Source organism: Leucoraja erinacea, chromosome 4 (genome assembly GCF_028641065.1).
Source record: "Leucoraja erinacea ecotype New England chromosome 4, Leri_hhj_1, whole genome shotgun sequence".
In the NCBI taxonomy this organism is placed as follows: domain Eukaryota; kingdom Metazoa; phylum Chordata; class Chondrichthyes; order Rajiformes; family Rajidae; genus Leucoraja; species Leucoraja erinaceus.
In genome coordinates this window covers 16,422,527-16,447,031 of record NC_073380.1, presented here as the reverse complement: position 1 = coordinate 16,447,031, position 24,505 = coordinate 16,422,527, and the positions used below count along the sequence as shown (strand labels likewise).

The following is a 24,505-nucleotide window of genomic DNA, read 5'->3' as shown; positions in this document are numbered from 1 at the left end:
CTCAGATACCTATGAAATCCTTTCCACCTTAAACCTATGTCCTCTTGTTCTCAATTCACCTACCTCTTCTTCTGTCGAATGTCTTTTAGACTTGCAGCTCCATTGAGGCGAGCCAGGCCAACGTGTCATCGTCCAGGTCAATCAGACCTTGTTCGTTTGGGGCAACTGGTGACTATGTGCTCCACTGTCTGTGTTGGGTCCCCACACTCGCAGGAGGCGCTGTCCACGAGAATTCACCTACTCTGGACAGGAGACTCTGCATCTACCCGATCTATTCCTCTCATGATATTACACACCTCTACAATATCACCCCTCATCCTCCTGCACTCCAAGGAATAGAGTCCCAGCCTTCTCAACCTCTCCCTGTAGCTCAGACCGTCTAATCCTGGCAACATCCTCGTAAATCTCCTCTGTACCGTTTCCAGCTTGACATCTTTCCTATAACATGGTGCCCAGAACTGAACACAATACTGTATATGCGGCCTCACCAATGTCATATACAACTGCAATATGACCTCCCAACCTCTGTACTCAATGCTCTGACTGATCCACTCCGGTGACTGCACCTTTAAGGAACCATGCAACTGCACTCCTAGATCCCTCTGCTCAACAACACTCCCCAGAGCCCTACCATTCACTGTGTAGGTCCTGCCCATGTTCGACGTCCTAAAATGCAAACGCCTCACATCTCTGTATTAAATTCCATCAACCATTCTTCTGCCCACCTGGGCAATCGATCAAGACCCTGCTGCAACTTTTCACAACCATCTTCACTATCTGCAAAATCACCCAATGCAAAACCATCCAAATGCATATATATATATATATTATCCTTCGTAATTTTCTCCAGTAACATACCCATCACAAATGTTAGGCTCACTGGTCTAAAGTTTAGTTTAGTTTAGAGATACAGCACGGAAACAGGCCCTTCGATCCCCGCATATTAACACTATCCTACACATACTAGGGAATTTTTTTTTTACATTTACCAAGCCAATTAACCTACATATCTGTACGTCTTTGGAGTGTTGGAGGAAACCGAAGATCTCGGAAAAAACCCACGCAAGGAGAGGGTACAAACTCCGTACAGACGGCACCCGTAGTCGGGATTGACCCCGGGTCTCCGGTTGCCAGAGACCCGTTTCATTACTGGCCGTCCAACCATCTGCCTAAATCCTGCTTCACCTGTGTTTACCCATTACCTGCCATGCCTTGTCCAGAACTCCTCTCTTCTAGCTTTCCCCCACCCCTATACTCAGTTTGACGACAGTCCCTACCAAAACATCACATCACCATGTTCTGCCTGACCTGCTGAGTTACTCCAGCACTTTGCATCCTTTTTTATAAACCTCCTTGAATATGGCGCCCTTCTGTGGTGACATTTTGCAGCAGCACAATGACAAAAAATCAAATATAGCAGTTCTGAACTTATTTGGATTAAAAAAAAGCACAAATCAGTGCTGTAACTGACAAGTAATCCATTTAAATGGATCTTGCGATCTCCCAACAGCAATGGAACTGCTGATTGTAAAGGAATCCCCAGTTGCAGGGGAATCCCCCACCTCAGGGAGGATGGCAGGTATAGCGAGTACAGTGCCAGGAAACACCAGGGAAGCCTCCATTATGTCCGGAAATGCAGCAGAAGGTCGGGCTTGCAAGGATCTGCAATTCCTTGTTTCCATCCTTTTTACACCTCAAACTCCACTCATACTGGACGAACCGTCAGTAATGTCATCATGGAAAACTGCATTGACATTCACCTCAATCAATAAAGCAAGCTGATTCCTCATTCACCCCTACCTCCGTGTTTTATCCCTCTGTAGTGCAACATTAATCTGCAAGTTCTATCCCTCCCTTTGCCAGGTTTGTGCAATTACTATAACTTCCCAGCCACACATACCTATTTGTCTTATCCATCAGGCCTGTTGCATTGAAATAAATGTAACTTAAACCAACAGTCTTGCCTCCCTCCCTGCTGCGCTTCTGCCTATCCTGTCTTCTGACCACCTTCTGTACCAACTTGCAGCCTCTCACCTGCCACACACCTGCATTGGAACCCATGATGAATTAGTGCTAAAATGTGTAGTCAACAAAATTACCAAGCAAACGTCAATTTTTTTTCTCCAGAATTACAGATTATTTCAATCAACCAGTGCTCTCAATTGAAGATGTAAACTTAATGCTTCTGATAGTGACAAAAAATTAGAGGTCCACCATAAAGGATCAATGGTGATCCATCCAACATCAACTCAATGCTTCCCATAGCTAGACTCACACTTAAACTCTTTGTGAAAAAAATGTTCATATTGCATTGGCTCAAAGACTGGTGTGGGAATAAGGGTTTGGTTTCTTGGAGCGGTGCTGGACTGGGGTCCCTGGCAAATCATATAACTAGGGCAGTAGAGAGGTCTTTAAACTATGTAGCGGGGGGGGAGGTATCAAGGGGGGTAATAACGGCAGGGGGGTAGGAGAATAGAGCAGGGTTACAGATTTGAGAGACCTTCAACATGTGACTTTCATTGAGATGGAGGTCATGGAAAACACGCATAAGAAGATGACTTTCTGCGTTTGAAGAAATCTGGTGTCCATCAGCAACAAGAAATGAACCACAGAAACTATAGCAATTATTCAGGATCTTTCATGCATTTGAGTCATCCCAAAATATCGTAATTAGAAATTGTGAAGAGATTTCCAAAATAGATGTGCTTTCGTCATCGCCGTCACACCAATGAGAACACATGTAAAGTGAGAACACAGGAGCTCACTACTGCTCCCACGACCAGGAAATAAATAATGACCTAATAACCTATTTCAATGCTCTACGTTGATCTGTATAACTATTTGTCAGGCTGCCTGGGAGAACTCCGCTGTTTTTTATCAAAGATGCCTCAGGAGCTTTTGGTTCTACCCCAGAAGACAAATGGTGCCTTGATGTAATCTTCCCTCTGAAACATGGCAGTTTGCTGGTACAGAACTACCTCAGTGTTACACTGAGGTCTCAACTTAAATTATATGACCAATTGCTGAAATGGACCTTCAACATACAACCTGATGATTCAAAGGTAATAGTGTTTCAACCAAGCGATGTGTGAAATGTTCATTGAACAACGTTATACTGACTGCCAAAGTGTAAAATATAATCAAAGAAAGCTTTTCCCCAAAACTAAGGAGCGATGTATTCTTCCAGTCAATTCTTAAAAATGCATCTCTTGGATATATTTTACAATTAAGACGGAACATTTAATGTGCTATAAAAACTATTATCAGATATTGACAACATTTTAAAGTGCAATCAATTTTCTTCCCTTTAGAAATCCTCACTAAAGAGAAATAGGCCCATTTGCTCTTCAAACTTATTTAGAATCCATCGTTTTAAAGGAGGAATATTAATTCAATTAGGTTAGCTGTATTATACAAAGATTGACATCTAAAATGAATAATACTGTGTTTTGATTAGATTATGACATTCGTTTTTCAAACGTTCTGAAACTACACTCATGTTCAACTTTGCAATCAACAGAAACAATTCAACCTCGTAATTAAAAAAAATATGCTTTCCATCAACATTTGAACCTCGTGATGATTATATTCATTTAAAATAAAATCCAAATGGAGAATTTGACATTAGGCCAATTACATTCCTTAAAAAAATATAGCAATAGTAATTACATTTTGTAGTTGCAAAGGTTTTTTTTAATGTTTGATGTCTATTTAAAAAAAAAACCTGAGGTTTAAAACTTAAAACACCAAAGATGTGGCAGCTGAAACTGGTAGTTTTTTTCACAATTGTTTCAATAAAAGTTACCATATAATCATATAACAATTACAGCATGGAAACAGGCCATCTCGACCCCCCACTTTCAAAATAATAGCATTGGCAAAATATCCAAAAGTTAAATTTCTTAGGCATGCTATTGATGCCTATTATAATAATATTGATATTAACTGATATTGACTAATATTATTGATATTATGACTACCGTTGAATTTCGTGAGATTATGGTCCATGCAAAATCCAAAGGAGAATTTGACATTAGGCCAATTTTTTAAAATTTCTGTAACAAGGTTTTTTTAATGTTGAGGCTTAAAACTAATATTGATATTAAGCAAAATCGAGAAAGAAAAGATAAGGCAAAATTACCCTGGCATACCTTGCTGTGTGGATCTGCAAACATTCTCGTGAAGATTTCGCATAATCTTTTCAATTCAACACGACTATGGAGAAGACAATAATTTTCGATCAGTTTACAAGACAACACACTTTTAAACTTAACGTAAACTTGATTCATTTGTCTACCTTAATGTGCGTTGGTTCTTCAATAAATTCTGTAAACCTAGCAGGCCCTCTTTCCGTTCAGAAAAATTGGTGCTCGCACAGCGGTTAAGGACCTCAGCTACATCTTCAGTCTGCCTCATGTACGTCGGGATGCTGCCATTTCGAGAACTGTACGAACGCTCAGAACAAACACTAGATGCATCACTATTGGCATCATCGTCTGAGTATATTCCATATGATTCGTACCTTTTCCTTGTTGGCTTTTTCTGTAATGTAACAGGATATAACAGACACATTTGTTTTCCCACAAAAACTGAAAATTCATTTACGTTCCATACGTCAAATCACAACTTATTATCACGTGCTGATGAATTTACTTTAACATTCATCTAAAATAGATGCTTGAACATTCGCTTAATTCATAAGATAAATTAACTGCTAAATATGTATGCTTTTAAATCTGTATTTATCAACCACTGTCTCATGAGCTTTACGTTTTATTTAAAAATTCATACAAGAATATTATTTCAGAAGTCAGAAATTACATGAGTTTAACTTGAACTGAAGGACCTGAACTCCTTCTACGCTCGTTTCGAGACGGGCAACATCACACCAGGTCTGCCGACTAACGACAACACCACCAGCGTACTGGCTATCGAAGCTGAAGGGAGGTCCATTGCTGGGGTTGTGCACACATTCTCGTTGGCCGAGCATGACGTGAGGAGGACTCTGACACGGGTGAACACGAGGAAAGCTGTAGGCCCAGATGGCATCTCGGGGCGAGTACTTAAGTCCTGCGCTACGCAGCTAGCTCCAGTGCTCACTACAATATTCAACCTCTCCCTGGCCAAGTCCGTGGTCCCTGCCTGTTTCAAAAGATCCATCATTGTACCTGTACCTAGAAATGCCTCCCCAGCTTGTCCGAATGATTACTGTCCGGTGGCCCTCACCTCTGTAGTCATGAAATGCTTTGAGAGACTGGTCAAGAAACACATCTGTGCCTTCCTCCCTCGCAATATGGACTCGCTACAATTCGCATACCATCCGAACAGATCCATGGACGATGCGGTCTCCCAGGTTTTGCACACTGCTCTCTCTCACCTTGACAGCCAGAAGGGGGGGTTATGCGAGGATGCTGTTCATAGACTACAGTTCGACCTTCAACACGATAGTCCCCACCAGACTGGCCGAGAAGCTGCTGGAATTGGGGCTCAACACCTCCCTGTGGGCCTGGGTCCTGGACTTTCTCACCGCCAGGCTCCAGGTTGTCAAAATGGGCGGAAATACATCGAAGTCCCTCACTCTGAGCACAGGATCGCCCCAGGGTTGCGTCCTCAGCCCCCTATTGTACTCCCTGTACACACATGACTGTGTGGCCAGGTTCAGCTCCAACTTGATAATCAAGTTTGCTGACGACACTGTGGTGGTGGGCCTGATCTCCAATAACGATGAGAAGGCCTACGGGGAAGAGGTGGCTGATCTGGCACTCTGGTGTCAGGACAACAGCCTCCTCTTGAATATCAAAAAAACTATGGAGCTGATCGTGGACTTTAGGAGGGCACATCATCCGAGGACGTACACACCATTGAGGATAAATGGGGATACTCTGGATAGGGTGAACTGTTTTAAATATCTGGGAGTCCACATCTCTGAGGATCTGACATGGACATCACACGCCTCAGCACTCGTGAGTAAGGCAAGGCAGCGCCTTTACCACCTCAGCCAATTGATGAAATTCAGAGTCTCTGAGGATCCTCCAGTGCTCCTACTCAGCGACTGTGGAAAGCATCTTGCCTGGAAACATCAAGATATAGTTTGGGAACTGCTCTGCCCAGGACAAGAAGGCTCTGCAGAGAGTAGTGCGTTCGGCCGAACGCACTATGGGAACTACACTCGCCCCCCTGCTGGAACTATACAACAGGAGGTGCAGATCCAGAGCCAGCAACATTATGGGGGACCCCTTCCACCCCAGCAACAGACTGTTCCAGCTGCTACAGTCCGGCATACAGTTGCCATGCTATGAAAACGGAGAGGATGAGCAGGAGTTTCTTCCCAGAGGCCATTAGGACTGTAAACTCCTATCTCACCAGGGACTAACTTTACTGTACCAATCTACTGTTGTGTGGTGTCTTTTTAAAATAGCTGTTTTTTTCTGTTTTTTTCTTCTCACAAATACGTAGTATGTGAATATGTGATTCTGTTCCATTCTGTTTTGTAGTTTTTTGCACAAATCTGCGAGCATTGCCACTTTTCATTTCACTGCACATCTAGGATGTGTATGTGACGAATAAACCTGACTTGACTTGGTAGAACATAATTTCATTTCAAAAGTAACACTTCATGGAAAAAATCTACAGCACGCAAAGTTTCACAAATTTAATTAATGCTGCAAAGTATTCATACTCCAGCCTTTGTGGCAATTGTTACATTACCACTTCATAAAGTAGAAATGGGAAGTTAACTTGTGTTACCTTCTTTAGCTGTTTCCCTTCAGTTTCACAGTCTAATTACCAACATGTTGGAATTATTTTAAAAGCTAATTGTCATTGCAATTGCTGTTTGTAAATAACCATATAACAATTACAGCACGGAAACAGGCCATCTCGGCCCTACAAGTCCATGCCGAACAATTATTTTCCCTTAGTCCCACCTGCCTGCACTCATACCATAACCCTCCATTCCCTTCTCATCCATATGCCTATCCAATTTATTTTTAAATGATACCATCGAACCTGCCTCCACCACTTCCACTGGAAGCTCATTCCACACCGCTACCACTCTCTGAGTAAAGAAGTTCCCCCTCATGTTACCCCTAAACCTCTGTCCCTTAATTCTGAAGTCATGTCCTCTTGTTTGAATCTTCCCTATTCTCAAAGGGAAAAGCTTGTCCACATCAACTCTGTCTATCCCTCTCATCATTTTATAGACCTCTATCAAGTCCCCTCTTAACCTTCTGCGCTCCAGAGAATAAAGACCTAACTTATTCAACCTTTCTCTGTAACTTAGTTGTTGAAACCAAGGCAACATTCTAGTAAATCCCCTCTGTACCCTCTCTATTTTGTTGACATCCTTCCTATAATTGGGCGACCAAAATTGTACACCATACTCCAGAATTGGCCTCACCAATGCCTTGTACAATTTTAACATTACATCCCAGCTTCTATACTCAATGCTCTGATTTAAAAGGCTAGCATACCAAAAGCTTTCTTTAACACCCTATCTATATGAGATGCCACCTTCAAGGAACTATGCACGGTTATTCCCAGATCCCTCTGTTCAACTGTATTCTTCAATTCCCTACCATTTACCATGTACGTCCTATTTTGACTTGTCCTGCCAAGGTGTAACACCTCACATTTATCAGCATTAGACTCCATCTGCCATCTTTCAGCCCATTCTTCCAAATGGCCTAAATCACTCTGTAGACTTTGGAAATCCTCTTCATTATCCACAACACCCCCTATCTTGGTATCATCTGCATACTTACTAATCCAATTTACCACACCTTCGTCCACATCATTGATGTACATGACAAACAACAAAGGACCCAACACAGATCCCCGAGGCACCCCACTAGTCACCTGCCTTCAACCCGACAAACAGCCATCCACCATTACCCTCTGGCTTCACCCATTCAGCCACTGTTGAATCCATCTTGCTATTCCTGCATTTATACCCAACAGTTGAACCTTCTTAACCAACCTTCCATGAGGAACCTTGTCAAAGGCCTTACTAAAGTCCATATAGACAACATCCACTGCTTTACCCTCGTCAATTTCCATAGTAACCTCATCAAAAAATTCAAGAAGATTAGTCAAACATGACCTTCCAGGCACAAATCCATGTTGACTGTTCCTAATCAGACCCTGTTTATCCAGAGTTTAAGAAGGAAGTGCAGATGCTGGAGAATCGAAGGTTACACAAAAAAGCTGGGGAAACTCAGCGGGTGCAGCAGCATCTATGGAGCGAAGGAAAAGGAAGCCTTTTTCCTTCGCTCCATAGATGCTGCTGCACCCGTTGAGTTTCTCCACCTGTTTATCCAGATGCGTATATATATTATCTCTAAGTATCTTTTCCATTAATTTGCCCACCACTGCAGTCAAACTAACAGGTCTATAATTGCTAGGTTTACTCTTAGAACCCTTTTTAAACAATGGAACAACATGCGTAGTACGCCAATCCTCGGGGACTATTCCCGTTTCTAATGATATTTGAAATATTTCTGTCAGAGCCCTGGCTATTTCTACACTAACTTCCCTCAATGTCCTAGGGAATATCCTGTCAGGACCTGGAGACTTATCCACTTTTATATTTTTCAAAAGTGTCAGTACTTCTTTTACTTTGAACTTCATAGTATCCATAGCTACTCTACTAGTTTCCATTACCTCACATAATTCAATATCCTTCTCCTTGGTGAATACCGAAGAAAATAAGTTCAATATTTCCCCCATCTCTTTTGGCTCTGCAGATAGCTGTCCACTCTGTCTCTCCAATGGACCAATTTTATCCCTCGTTATCCTTTTGCTATTAATATAGCTGTAGAAACCCTTTGGATTTACTTTCACCTTACTTGCCAAAGCAACCTCATATCTTCTTTTAGATTTTCTAATTTCTTTCTTAAGATTCTTTTTACATTCCTCATACTCCTCAAGCATCTCATTTACTCCATGCTGCCTATAATTATTGTAGATCTCCCTCTTTTTCCGAACAAGATGTCCAATTTCCCTTGAAAACCAGGGCTCTTTCCAATTTTTACTGTTTCCTTTCAACTGAACAGGAACATAAAGTTTCTGTACTCTTAAAATTTCCCCTTTAAATGTCCTCCATTTCTCTTCTACATCCTTCCCATAAAACAAAATGTCCCAGTTCACTCCTTTTAAATCATTTTGCATCTCATCAAAGTTAGCCTTTCTCCAATCAAAAATCTCAACCCTAGGTCCAGTTCTGACCCTCTCCATAATTATATTGAAACTAATGGTATTGTGATCACTGGACCCAAAGTGCTCCCCAACGCATACCTCCGCCACCTGTCCCGTCTCATTTCCTAACAGGAGGTCCAGCACTGCCCCCTCCTCTAGTAGGTACCTCTATGTATTGATGCAAAAAACTATCCTGCACACATTTTACAAACTCCAAACCATCCAGCCCATTTACAGAATGTGTTTCCCAGTCTATGTGTGGAAAGTTGAAATCTCCCACAATCACTACCTTGTGCTTACTACTAATATCTGCTATCTCCTTACATATCTGCTCTTCCAATTCTCGATCCCCATTTGGCGGTCTATAATACACCCCTATAAGTGTTGCTACACCTTTCCCACTTCTCAGTTCCACCCAAATAGCCTCCCTAGATGAGCCCTCCAATCTATCCTGCCAAAGCACTGCAGTAATATCTTCCCTGACAAGCAATGCAACACCTCCACCTCTTGCTCCTCCAATTCTATCACACCTGAAGCAACAAAATCCTGGAATATTTAGTTTCCAATCACAGCCTTCCTGCAACCATGTTTCACTGATCGCCACAGCATCTTTTATTTTGTTCTCAAGTTCCAGGTCAATGCTCACTACCTCTCTGTAGCCTATCAATTTAATTCTTAAGAACTGTCTCATTCTCAACAGCTGTCTCAGCTTTCACCTGAAGCAAAATAAATGTGTTCCTTAAGGATTGCTGTTTAATTAGTTTCAAACAGCACAAAAACAGGCCCTTTGGGTCACTTAACCAAGGTGCCTCATTTCAGCTAGTGCTATCTACCCATGTTTGGTCATGCCTTTCATCCGTACCGTACTAGTGATACATTCACATCATGCTTCACAGAAAAAAGAGTATTTAAAAAAAAAATTGTTTCAAAACACTTTCAATGAATGTAACTTCTGATAAATGAGCAAGGAGAAAACTACACTGGGCTAATTAAGTTGACAAGCCATGAAGGTTATGCAACACTATACCTCATCAATGCAGTACAGAATAAATCTCAATACCAGCAAGGCTGTCAAGCACACATTAATTCCATTCTATTATAGACACACAATGCAGGAGTAACTCACTGGGACAGGCAGCATCTCTGAGGAGATGGAATGGGTGACGTTTCGGGTCAAGACCCTTCTTCAGACTGAACTGGCAGGCTGACAGGAACGAAGAAGGGTCTCGACCCGAAACGTCATCCATTCCATTTCTCCAGAGACGCTGGCTGTCCTGCTGAGTTACTCTAGCATTTTATGTCTATCTTCGGTTTAAACCAGCATCTGCAGTTTCTTCCTACACATTATTCATCAACTTTAGTTGTTCACATCAACAGCAATATGTGGTAAGTTTATGTGAACAATACCTCTTGTAACTTTAATGTATTCACCATTACACCATCAAAGGATGTTGGTATGATTCAGGATTATATTTAAGTTAAAGGTTCGAAATCGAACTGCTAAATATTTCAAGTCTTAAGACAGCAGAATATTAAGATATCAACAGAACGTTGAATTTGATTATTGAAAAATTCCTAAAGCATGACATTAAATTCTTCATTCAAAAATTGCCATGGAAAGAAATATATCTCTACCTTACTCCTTATGTCTCCTAGGAGCTGAAGGCAATTTTTGGAAAAAAACATCAAAACGGTAAGATTATGATTCGTTAGTAATATTTATACAGGTATAATTATGAAACAACCACACAAAACAGAAACCAAAAAGGTAGGAATTTGAAGAGCTACACATGCAGATGAATGAAAATCAAAAACAACTTGCTCACACCAAATTCAAACACTGAATTTTATAGAATGGCAAAAATAAACCAGCTTAAATTTTAAAACTAAATTCATCCTTTTGAGGTCCTGGATCCAGCATATATCTTATTTAATTCTAAAATGTCAAGCATTAGTTTTCGAACTCTATATTGGTGGTCAAAGGTTACTGGGAATAAACCAGCGTTTGAGGCAGATCCTTGGAAATATGTCAATATTTGAAATGTGTAATTAAAGAAAGCTTATAAACTCCAATTTTAAATACATTTGTTGAGCGCAAGTGCTTTTTTATTGTCCACCTCTAACTTTGAGAAGGTTATGGTGAACCATCATTTAGAAGTCCTCCATTCCTTCTCATGAAGATACTCACACAATGCTGCTGGGTAATGAGTTCCAAGATTTAGACCCAAAGATGATGGAGGAGCAGCACTATGCTTCAAAGCCAAAATAATATACAACTTACCGGGGACACTTTGTGTTACAACTGCCTTGACCTTGATGACAGAGGTCTAAGCAAGTCGCATGTGCATTCTTTGGACATTAGATGAATGAGGGGTGATCTTATTGATGATCTTAAGAGGGTAATACAGGATCAACGTTGGGATATTTTCACAAGTGGGAGAGACTTGAATAAAGGAACATAATTTCAAGATAAGTGACAGTCATTTAAAACTGAGGTACGTGGAAATGTATTTGCGCAGAGAGAAATGGACCTCTGAAATTCTCTGTCCCGTATATTTGTGGAAGCTAGATTATTAGAAATATTTAGAGTGACAGCAGGATTTTTTGTCAGTTTGGGGGATTTGAGCTGTGGCAGTCTGGCACAGAGGAGGGGGTGGGGCTTGTGGTATATCAACCAGGGCTATATTTAATGGCATGGCAGCTTCAGAGGGCAGGTGTCCTTTTACTCCTATTTTCTTGTGTTCTTCGGTAATTCTGATGGAATAGCTATATCTCAGCAACAATGTGAGACTGATGGACTGAAGTGTGTTTATTTCAATGCAGGAGGTATTATGGGTAAAGCAGGAAAGTAAACTGAACTGAGATATACTTCTCGACCCCTTGTGGAAGGCGAGTAATTATTGAAATTAAGCTCATATCTAGTAAACTGCTGTCAATGAAAAAAAAATGAATCAATGCAGCAGTCATGAATTAATGATAATAAACAACACTAGGCAATTCACAACACTGATGATAAAATAATGTCCTTATGGTTTCTGTCCTCAATCTGTTCACTTCCAACATGGAATATGAGGGTACATGGTCCTGGCCCTGACCACGGTGAACAAAGGAGGCAGATTGACTGAACGTTATTGCCTTCCATCACAGTGAAGAATGCTGATTCCACTGTGATGAATGTTTATGTTAAATTCTATTGTGTATTGTGCTCTTTTTGAATGTATGGCTGCATGTAATTCATTTCACTGTAACTTACTTGGTGCATGTGACAAATAAACTTCAACCTTGAAAAATATTTTGTGATGGCTGATATTTTGCAACACAACTTTTAATTCAGATGATTAATGGAAAATAACTAACATACAAATAAGCAATACATACCAATGCATCTGCAACCGCTTCCTCTACATCAGATCCTGTATTGAGGACTCGCATGGCACTCACTGATGCAGACAATTTACTTGAGTGATTAAACCCATAACGATCAGACCCGACTGTTCAATAGCAAGAAAGAAAATCAATTAAAACACTCATAAGTTCTTATTTCCCCAGTTGTACAGAAATGTTAAAAAAAAGAAATGGTATATCAGTTAGGATTATTGGAGGAAAATAAACTGAAACAGAACAAATGATCACATGCATAACAGCTTGTAAATGCATACAAAAGGCACAAAGATATTAAACAGAAAATATTAAATTGTTTTAGCTTATTCTGTCAGTTTGAACATAGTGCAATTTGTTGTAAAAAAAACCTGTTGTGCTATGAAATTGACAACAATGTTCTGTGATGGTGTTATGATGTATGTAATCTACAATATGTGGCAATTCCATCATGAAATATGATGGATGCCATTCCTGTTCAGTCAATTAAAAACAGTTACATGGAAAGGCCACGGAAAAGGCAGAGACTTTATGGTTTTATACAAACAGTACAGCACAAGAACAGATACCCTTAAGATCGTGATGTCTGTATCAAAATTATGAAAATTAAACTAATCTCCTCTGTCTACTGGTGATCCGTATCTCTCCATTCCCTGTGTATTTCTGTGCCCATCTAAAAGTATCTTAAACATGCTATTGTATCTGCTTCCACCATTACTCTTGGCAGCATGTTCCAGGCACCGAGTCCGTACAGGCAGCATCCATAGTCAGGATCGAACCTGGATCTCCAGCGCTGTAGGGCAGCAACTCTACTGTTGTACCACAGTGCTGACCTACCATACTTTGTTTAAAAAAACATGCCCCACACGTCCCCTATAAATTCTCCCCTTCACACTTTAAGCCTGATGCACTTGTTTGTTTTCATATCCAAGTTTTATATTTCAATATTGTGCAGAGATCACTTACTCGGGAGGAGTAAAAAAGAACATAGGGCAGAGGTCAGAATAAAAAAAAACAGATAATTAATATAAATATCTCTACAGCAATGCGTAACCAAATTAACATTTCAAAGATACGATCAACCAGTTTGATGAGAAAATAAAGATGATAAATTTAGGAACATGCCAACCAAGAAGTCAAAATGAAATGTTTGCATGGCACAGTTTGCATGCTGTGATCCCCCTTTTCACCTGAAGTTGAGTATGTATCTGAGCTGTAGAGAGCACCAGTGGATCTGGAGTGATGTCTGGAAGCTGTAAGTATAGGATGACATAAACCTTGTCTATTACATTGGCAAGCCCTCTATCACAGTCAAATATTAATGCATTGGTAAATTTTCACTGCTCAAATTGACTTAGAACATTGCAAACCAAGCTAACCACTGTCTTCCATTGCTTGATTGGCACATTCCCACATAAAATAAAGCAGGTTTGTCATATGAGGAGTTCAGTCAAAAGCACCCAGAAAATTATAGTCTTAGTTTGTTCAGTCAATAAATACCAGTCAGTTGTGGAGTATTCTAACTAGGAATATGGACAATCAGGCAGAGTGTTTGCTCAGTTGCTCTTATTCCTCCTGCACGTGCATCCATTATGATAAAGAGCAAGAACTAGACTGAGCTAAACTATGTCAGCCTATATGGTTCATATTCTCCAAGTGTAACTTGGCTTACGTAATTAAACAATAAATCATAATGGAAGTCTTCAGCGGAGAACAAGAAAGTGCCTTGGGTAATTACAAGTTTATGCAGATACACACTGATGAATAATAGGAAAACTGCTACACAGTGGTCAGAATTATAAATGTCATTATCTACTACAATAATATAATGGTGCATTGTTTTGAATATTGCTATTTAGATGGTTTGGATTTCTGACTGACTGACTGAATTGACTGAAATATACAGCATTGAAATAAGCCCTTCGATAGCCGAGTCCACGCCAATCATTAGTTCACATCAATTTTATGTTATTCCACTTTCTCATCCACCGCCTACACATTAGGAACAATTGACAGACGCCAATTAAACCATAAACCTGCACATTTTGGGGATGTGGGAGGAAACCGGAAGAGGTCATAGGTGCAAACTCCACACAGACAGCACCTGAGGTCAGGATAGAACTCAGGTATCTGGTGCTGTGAGGCAGCAGCTCTACCAGCTGCATCACTATGCATCCATTTGCATGAATGTTATGAATTAATGAGGTAGTGATCAATTTGAAGAAGATGAACATCGCTCTCTGTGAGAAAAAGTGTTTCCTCGTCTCTGTTCTAAATGGCTTACCCCTTATTCTTAAACTGTGGCTCCAGCCGCTCCATTATCTCAGCATATGACAGGCCCACCATCCCGGGAATTAACCTAGTAAACCTACGCTGCTCTCCCTCAATAGCAAGAATGTCCTTCCTCCAATTAGGGAACCAAAACTGCACACAATATTCCAGGTGTGGTCTCACTGCAGGAGAACCTCTTTGCTCCGATACTCAACTCCTCTTGTTATAAAGGCCAACATGTCAATTAGTTGGCTAGGAAGTGGCGGCGCTGCCCAAGCAGCTGCGGCTCACCTGCAGTCCGTTTTTTTTTTCTTTTGTCCTGTTGTTTAGTTTATTTCGTTTATTTTAGTTGTGTATGTGTGGGGGGGGTGGGAGAAACCGTTTTTAGTCTCCTCCTTCGGGGGGATGTGACCTTTTCTTGTCGTATCCCCCGTTTCCGTCTCCGTCTGTGCTGAGGCCTAATCGCGGAGCTGGCGGCCTCCAACTGGGACCGACCTCGAGACTCCGGAGGCAAAGCCAGGACTTACCATCGCGAGGCTGGCCGACTTCGGGGCTGTGGTGGCATTGCGCCGGTGGTGACCCGACTTCGGAGACTCAGAGGCTCGGCCGTGAGCCCAGTGGACTTGACCGCGGGCCCAGTGGACGACATCATCGGGAGCTCGCAGGTCCCAGGTTGGTGACCGGTTCTCTGGAGCTCCCACAACAACAGCTTCGTCCGCTGGACTGGAGGGTGGCAGCTTCGGCAGCTTCGACCGCCCCGGGCCGCGGAGTTTGAACCGGCCCGTTCGCGGAGCTCGGATGCGGCCGCTGGACTTACCATCACCTGGCGGGGTCTCAACATCGGAAGCCTGAATCGCCTCAACGCAGAGGGAGAACAAGGAGGGAAGAGACAAGGCTTTAAGACTTTTGCCTTCCATCACAGTGAGGAAGTGCCTGGTAGACTCACTGTGGTGGATGTTGAACTGTGTTAAGTGTGTGTTTTGTTATTTTATTCTATGTTATGACTGCAAGGTATAAAATTTCGTTCAGACTAAAATGTCTGAATGACAATAAAGAATACTTTACTTTACTTTAGTTTGTCTTTCCCTATCCACTTCAGGAATAATTTTAAACATTCACGGAATCCATCAAATATTTGGTCGCATTCAGAATTAGCTCACTTCAACGTTTGAAACGATCAGATTTAAATCTTAAACATATATAAATTGAACTTGAAATACTTTGTGCAAACTGAAAGGATAAAATCACCCACAAATAATTGCCTCAGCGTTCTACTGTAATGGGGTCTAATTTGATCTTCAAATTACAGCTTTTAAAATTGGAAAAGAGCATGATAATTATGAAGTTCACTCTATTTGGAAACATAAAATAAATCATAAATATAATAAAATGGGTATCCAGTTAAAAATGAATTTGTTTAATGAAAAATTATTACACATAACATACCAGCCAAATCAATAACAGATGGGGGACAAAAATCAATAACAGAAATGTACTCAAAATGTAAATACTTGTAAATGCTTGTATAACTACCATAATGAATAATTCCTTTCACCTTTGTGCAAGAACAAATACATTCCAATTCAAATATTGGAATATTGCCACTGCTTCTGCAGATAGTACATAACAAATGTGACCCCAAATGCATTTTTTACTCAATAGAGTGTCTCAATCAATCATTGAACCTGCAAGTTACTTAAATGTGAAACCTATCTTTGAAATAGTGCCATTTTATTTTGGTTGAACATTTAATGAATTGGTAAATATTAAAGTGTAAAGCTTCCTTACTCAAGTTTTACAATAATACGCAATATTCCAATTAAATCACTCTCAACCCCATGAAACATAACACAATAGCTGGGGAACTGTGAAAGAAACATTAACAATATCAAATATTTTCAATGAAGGTTATATATACTAAGATTAAACAAGTAATCTCAAAAGAGAACCTTAAAATGACAGGTTATGGTAATAATTAGCCTCAATGTTATTCTTGTACAAATAAGGCAGCAACTTCTGTGAAGTGCACATGTCGGGAATCCACAAATTGTCCTATTTGCTTGTCATGATATCAACAGCGCAAAAAAAAAGTTTCTCCACCTGACTCAATATTCCAATTGGTTTATTGCTATGAAATTCTGGTACATATGGACTCAGTTCATGAGGTAAGAAAATATTCTTCTTGTCAAATTATCACAAAACTTAACTTTTCATTTTTGGAGATTTGAAAAAAATATTTAAGAACATTTTTGTACTCTCTTAACCATAATTTTTCTCCATTTTTCTGTTCATTCATGATATTGCATAATAATCATTGTTTTGCTCATGCATTACTATGTCCATCCGATTTGTTAAGTGTTCCATTCAAAGAGGTCCCTGATTTTTGTATAAAATGCCACATTGTTTGCAAAAGATCATAAGTATATTCGATAAAGCAAGGCAAATTCCTTACAGGAAATCTTGTCTTATGGAAGGCACCTATTTTGCCATGCTGGGCAAAGCTACTTAAAAAAAAAAAGATCAAGCCATTTAGTATTTGTTAAACCTAACCACGATAACCAGACATGTCCATTCTAAATATTAACAGGTGGCTTAGAAATGCAAATAGATTTATAGAGGACCATCTCTGATGATGCATGCTATTCTCCAAGAGAATCAATAATTACCAATAGTAATTAAAGGGGTGCCTTCTGCATGAAATAATATGTATTATTGTCTGATAAATATTGTCTGTCAAAATTTAAGATGTGATTTACAACATAATGAAAAATGCAATGCTTTCCCGCTTTTGCAAATCAACTGTAAAGGACAATGTTAATATTCTTATTCAACAGAGTCAAGGGATTAGCAAATTCTTTGTAAGTGAAAAACTTTTTTTTCCGACCAGTATAAAACTTTAATAACAGGAATGAATTAATTCATGCGTTAAAATGTTCCATTTCATAAATCTTTCACTTTCTACTTCATATCATTCAGCACTGAAAACGTTGCCATATTTTTGAAATTCTACGGATGATAAGGAGTTTTTCAAGTTGTCAGCTGTCTGATGAATACGATGAACAATTAATTGTGAAATGCTTGGCTGGAAGTTATTTAACTTGCAGTTCCCAACCAGATACAAAATCCAACAAGCATAGAGCAATGCAATTAAACAACCTTAATGCGTAGCCACAACTAATTAAGACGCTCAATGTTACATTGAATTATTGGAAATGAATAGAAAGGGTTGCTCCAAAATGAATACCAAATGGATAGGACAATGCAGCCATCTAGAACTACTAGCTGGATGGTGATGAAAGTAAAATGGGTAGCCATGCATTAAGTGAGGACTCTTACTTACCAAGTGGAGTAAAGGCTCGAACAGGACTGGTGTCCCGGCTGCTCTCACGGCTTGCATCCCTGCTGCAGCCCTGACTTACGCTAGGTCGAGGGATACGGCTGCCCCGAACTAGCAGGAAGCAGGATGGGTATAGAGCAGCACAATTACTAAAACATAGAGATACTGAAATATTCCTCTTGTAATCATTGTAACTATTTACTGTCAAAATTGTAAACTCAAGACTTCAAAGCTGAAGGATGTTGGTGGTGCAACGTTGTCTCCTTAGGTCATTTATGAAGAAACCTATCTTCTATATTTTATTCAGCTGGCAATGTTAATTTACATTCTATTTCATACTAAATGTTCAGAATGAATTTTTTTAACCACAGAAAGTGATTGACTGATGTTCAGTTGAGAAAAATGGGCAATGCTTTTGTTAAGATGATACAAATAAAATAAAGATATTAAATGGAATTGGTTTCAAAAAGACAAATTACTGTATCCTTTCTTTGCATAGTCCTTAACGTAACATATCTGAGAAATAAACCAATTACTTTCTTAAAATTATTAGGTAGACTCATATCTTCCAATATATCGTCCTTTGGTTTCAATCAGCATTGAGGTGGGCCAGTAAATCAACACCCAATCGTGCCTTCAGTGATTCCCAAGATGGATGCCAATAGTAATTTGTAGTGTTGCTGTTGCTACTAAATTAATTATTTCAAAACATCAAGTGTTAAGTTTTCTATCCTTGTGAAAGTATGTGCAAAATGATTTTAGTGCAATTCATTCCTGTTAATTTCCAGAAATCCTCTTATACATTCTCAATGGTAATTCAAAACAAGATCTACGCAGACAAATAAATCTACTCGGGTTAGTTTTATTAATTTATATAAATTGAAATTAAATAACATTTTGATGTTAAATGGGGAAGTATATGTTCATACGAAAACAATCATCTTTGAACTTTTGACCAAGATCGTTGATTGCAATGATCAATCCAGTCACCAGTAAATCTAATTAAAAGCAGTTCCTTTGTACACTAATGCATATATTTCAGAGATTTATTTCAACAGGAACAAAGACTATCCGAGTTAGTTTTCTTGGAAGCACACAATTGGTATGAATTTGCATGGACTCAAAAACAGATTTGTAATTCAAATAAATGTTCACTTGGTTAAATAATACCTATGAATATTGTACCAAAATACCAAAATTGTGAAGTTGAACACAGGAAACAAACTTGGGAAAGTACTCATCAATATTTATGTTGTGTGAGGTTATAGTTTAAACATTTTTTTGAATTATGATAAAATACAGAAATATTTGGATTGTCATAAAGAAATGCTAAATAAAGGCATAACCAAATTATATGTTAGAACACTAACATAGTATTTGATAATGTTTTAATCGACTTGTGTACATTAAAATGCAGAAATGGTGTTAATATTTAGCCCAGGAAAACTGGCAATTTTCATGAAGTGATAACAAAAAGGTTCCAAAACGCAGGTTCAGCAGAATCCCTTCACTAAACATTTAATGCTCAGTTGCAATGTATTTTATTGATTTGACTAAATTATAAATAATAATTGGAATTGTCTGTAATTGTGATGACAAAATAGTTTTATTAGTCATTACATTCTTGTAATACAGTATATATAAACATAGGGAAAGCTGAAAACTGAAATATTTAATCAGGATGCCTGAAATTTAACACTGGGATTACCAACTACCTAAACAAATCTAGCAAGTCACACAACATAGTCAAACACGAATCCCTATTATCATTATGGGTATCACTCAATTTGAACTTTCAGCAAACAAACAGCTCAAGTGACCATCAGTTGTGTTGTCCAAGTTTTCAAACATGCAAAAATGACAAAACACACAAATAATTTATTTTACCCATATCAAACGTGCATAATTAAAACCAAGTGCCTTTAAAGAATGAAAATATAAAAAATGGTAGAAAAGTGTCAAAATATGTTAGCATTATAATTTCTGCAATTTGACAATTTATCTTACCTACCTTCTCAACCTTATTCTCCTACCTTCTCACCATAGCCTTTGACGCCCTTACTAATCAAGAAACTCTCCACTTTAATACTACCCAATGCCTTGGCCTCCATTGTTGACCAATGAATTTGACCAATTCACCACCCTCTGGCTAAAGAAGTGTTTCCTCCTTACCATTCCAAAAGTACGTCCTTTTATTCTGGGGCTGTGCCTTCTGGATCATGACTTTCCCATTACTGGAAATATCCTTTCTACATCCACTATCTAGGCCTTTCATTACCCGATGGGTTTCAATGAGATCCCCTCTCATCCTTCCAAACTTCAGTGTGTACAGGTCCAGAGCCACCTCATACTTTAACCCAAGCATCCCTGGGATCATTTGAGTAAACCTCCTTTGGATGCCTACACATGCTTCCTCAGATATCGTGCCCAAAACTGCTCACAATATTCTAGTTATGGCCTACCCAGCACCTTGTAAAGCCTTAGCATTACATCCTTGCTTTAATATTCTAGTCCCCTTGAAATTAATGCTAGCATTGCATCTGCCTTCTTTACCACTGACTCAACCTGCAAATTAACCTCTTGGGAATTCTGCACCAGCACGCCCAAGTTCCTTTGCTTCTCCGATTTCTAAATCATCTCTCCATTTAGAAAGTATTTTCTGCCTTTATCCTCTCTACCAAAGTGCATGACCGTACATGCTATGCTGTATTGCATTTGGTGATGCCATGAGGTGCTATTCCTCTTGTTTGCAGTCTGCTAAGGCCCACCGGATCTCCCAGTTGCTAACCATTTGAACTTACCCCCCCCACCCCCCCCAATCCACAATCCCATACGCCCTCTGCTTCCAAGATGGTGGCCAACCCAGGCGACTATTTGTGTGCTAGCCACAAAAGCAGATCTACAAACTCATATTACAATCGCTCCACATTCTTAAATCTCTATTTCTACAGCAACATTTCTTACTTTCACTAAACGTTATTCCATTATCAGGTATCCATACACTGTAAATGGCTCGATTTGTATTGTGTATTGTGTAATCATGTATTGTCTCTCTGCTGTCCGGATGGCTTGGTACACGTGACAATAAACTAAATTGTAACTGTAATACTGAACTTTTTGTCCTGGGCCTCCTCTATTGCCAGAGTGAGGCTCACATGCAAACTGGAGGATCAAAATATTATGATCCGCTTGGAAAGCTTACTAGCTAATGGCATGAACATTCAATCCTCCAATTTTAGGGAACTAACTTACATCCCCAACTTCCCCCGCCGCGTTATTTTCCCCACTCTCTTCCCTGTGCCCCAACTGGATAGGCACCTATTTCTCCCCCTCCTCCTCCTCTCTTGCACCAATATTCCCTTTTCTGGCTTCGCAACTTCTATCAAGCCCGTACGAAGCTTTTCAAAAAGAGGGGTGGCATGACAGGATTACAAAAAACTTAATGTGAAATAATGCGCGCGCTGCACACATCACGAGCGTGAAATCCCTCGATGCCAGAGTCCAAGGCCCGCTTAAGGGCCCTGGAAGCTCAGGGGTTTTTGATGCATTCTGAGCCTTATTTTTGAGCATTTTTGCACCAAATTTATGACCAATATTTCAGAAATTAACAGGAACCTGAGAGGTAGCTTTTTCACACAAAGGGTGCTGGGTGTATGTAACGAGCTGCCAGAGGAGGTAGTTAAGGCTGGGACTATCCTAATGTTTAAGAGACATTTGGACACGTACATGGATAGGACAGATTTAGATCGATATGGGCCAAACTCGTGTGAGTGGGACTAGTGTAGATGGGACATGTCGGTCGGTGTGGGCAAGTTGGGCTGAAGGGCCTGTTGCCTGTTTCCACACTGCATCATTCTATGACTAAAAAGTGAAGAAGTAAAATGCATGGAGATAAGTAGAGCAGATTTGAAAGAGGAGTGAAATGTAAAGGCAGAGAGAGGTTTATGGGTGGAAAGGAACATAGGAAAGGAGGGGGGAGAGTGGGATTGGGCAGATGGGTGAAGGGAAAATAGACACAAAGTGCTGGAGTAACCCAGTGGGTCAGCAGCATATGCGGAGAATATGAATAGGTGACGTTTCACAGAGTGCTGAAGTAACTCAGCGGGTCAGGCAGCATCTCTGGAGAACATGGATAGATGACATGAGTGGGGGGAAGAAGGCTTGGATCCCGGCGGCGGGGGGAGGCAAGGGGAGCGGGCTCCGCCGCAGCGGCGTCTGGTGTTGGGGTTATAGTCGTTTGGTTCAGATTGAGCCACTCTTGCCCGGCGATGGGAGAACAGAGAACTGGTCATTTCTAAAGTGGAAACGTTGGGGGTTTTTTTCCAATTTTTTGTGGGGGTTTTTTTGTGATTTTTTTCTTAGGGGGGGAAAAGGGGAGGGGGGGTGCGGTCACACCCAACGCACCCCCCCTTCGGACGGCCATGTCTATCCTTATCTCACACATTTTGTCATTCCAATTCTAGCCTTTGTCAATTCATGCACCTTATCAAACATCTACCTCACCTGTATTCACCCATTAACACCAGGCTTTGTCCTGCGCCTCCTCTCTTCCAGCTTTCTCCCCCCACCATTCCCTCCACAATCAGTGTGAAATTTCCCAACCCAAAACGTTACCTATTCAACTTCTCCAGAGATGCTGCCTGACCTGCCGAGTTACTCCAGAATTGTGCGTCTTTTTTTACACTTAAATAGAAGCTGGCGATTCTCACTGAGAATCTCACTGAGTAACGGTACATAAATTAAAAAAAATAGGAGGGCGGGTGATACAAACTCAGATAGAGCAGAATGGAATACATGCCCCAAGAAGCTGTATTTCTTACCCAAAGACAATCGAGATGGGCTTGCTTCTCTGCTGCATCCTTGACTCCGTGGTATCTTACTGCGTTTCTGCCCTGAAGCGCCAGTGGGAATAACCCGCTGAGCCCCAACGCTCATCGTTGAAAGTGCTGTGCTGCTTAATACTCTTCCAGGAGAACCAGAGCGACTGGCAGCTGAAATAGAAATATGCATAAAGCACTCCTGACTACCATCTCAGATAAGAACAGGACAAGCAACCAGAACAACTTATGTTCATGTGATTGATGTAACAGCATGAGCAATTCACAATTGTTTAACTGTTACTGTATGTATATATGACAAATGGCTGAAGTTTTAAGGGAAGCTTAACCTGGTTGTTTGCGCCTGTGTCATTAATGTGCAACCTTCGCACTTCCAATTAATCAGAAGCTATTCGAAATGGATAACTTAATTCACTAAACTATTTTATGTACAAAGTCCATGACATGTTTAAAATAAATACTAATTTTGTTAAATTAATTTACAATGTTGCAAATAAGAAACATCATCACTTTCAGAATTTAATATTTAGATATTGAAGGGAAAGAAAGGATGTATAGTTTGAGTTACATAAAGTAAATGGACAATACAGATTAAACAACTAGTTGATTAGGCTTCAGGTTTAACAAAAAATATAGTATTGGTACAAATTTAAGTTGAAACATTGCTTCAAACATACTGATCATTTTAAATTTACATCACCATGTCTGAAGCAAGTTACATCATCAATAATTATGGAAACATTTACTTTCTAACTTTCTAAAGTATTTATCTTCTATGTGTGAACAAATAAACAAACAAATTGAGGAGAATTATGATAAAACACATGCATATTATCAATGGCCATTGTAAGGAGGGGGTGAAAATGTATAATTCTGTAATCTGACTAACTTTATTCATTTGGGGTGTCCTTTTTATTTTCAAACACTTTTCTTAGGTCCCCTTCCACCAAGAAATAAAGTGAATTTTAATTTTTGCAAAGTGCAAAATGTATTCCCCTACATTTCCTTTCCTAGTCCACCCTGACATTCATATAAACTCATTTCATACATCGTGCATTTTGCACTAGGTTTATGGAATTCGCAAAAATATTTTCTACTTGATGCAGACAAGTACACATATATCCACACACATTTCTTAACTGTAGGAATGTATGACAATGGCAAGCATGTCACAGACAACACATCTAAAATCTAGAGAATCTTACCACAATTTGGGTTGTCTGACTGTGATCCTGAGCAAGTATAAAGCATGATTACCATTTTTTAAACATATAATTTTGTTAATTTCTTTTGGAAATCTACGGTGAGGTCTGGAGGAAAGCTGAATGAATGACACAATGTCAAATGAAAGTAACAAAGCTTTTGATATTCCCCAAGCTGTGACAAAACCGTTGTGTCAAAGCGGAATGCTGAAGAACAATCTGATTTATATCTCTGGTCAGTGATAGTTGTGCCATTATTGTTAATGAGGAACAGGTGAACAAGA

At 39.8% G+C, this 24,505-nt stretch overlaps 1 protein-coding gene across 32 annotated transcripts in view; it reads right to left on the bottom strand.

Moving 5' to 3' along the window:
• clasp2 (cytoplasmic linker associated protein 2) overlaps positions 1 to 24,505 on the bottom strand; it is a 322,540-nt gene that overhangs the window by 96,894 nt on the left and 201,141 nt on the right. For 14 of the 32 annotated variants that reach the window (XM_055633767.1, XM_055633768.1, XM_055633771.1 and 11 more), the window contains 7 exons: positions 23,002 to 23,172; positions 18,185 to 18,292; positions 13,764 to 13,826; positions 12,574 to 12,686; positions 10,831 to 10,854; positions 4,298 to 4,542; positions 4,152 to 4,215 (listed from right to left, as the gene is read on the bottom strand). In XM_055633767.1, the coding sequence (XP_055489742.1) occupies positions 4,152 to 4,215; positions 4,298 to 4,542; positions 10,831 to 10,854; positions 12,574 to 12,686; positions 13,764 to 13,826; positions 18,185 to 18,292; positions 23,002 to 23,172 (788 nt within the window). The remainder of the gene's footprint in view (positions 1 to 4,151; positions 4,216 to 4,297; positions 4,543 to 10,830; positions 10,855 to 12,573; positions 12,687 to 13,763; positions 13,827 to 18,184; positions 18,293 to 23,001; positions 23,173 to 24,505) is intronic. The other 18 variants (XM_055633775.1, XM_055633778.1, XM_055633780.1 and 15 more) reach the window with 3 other exon arrangements.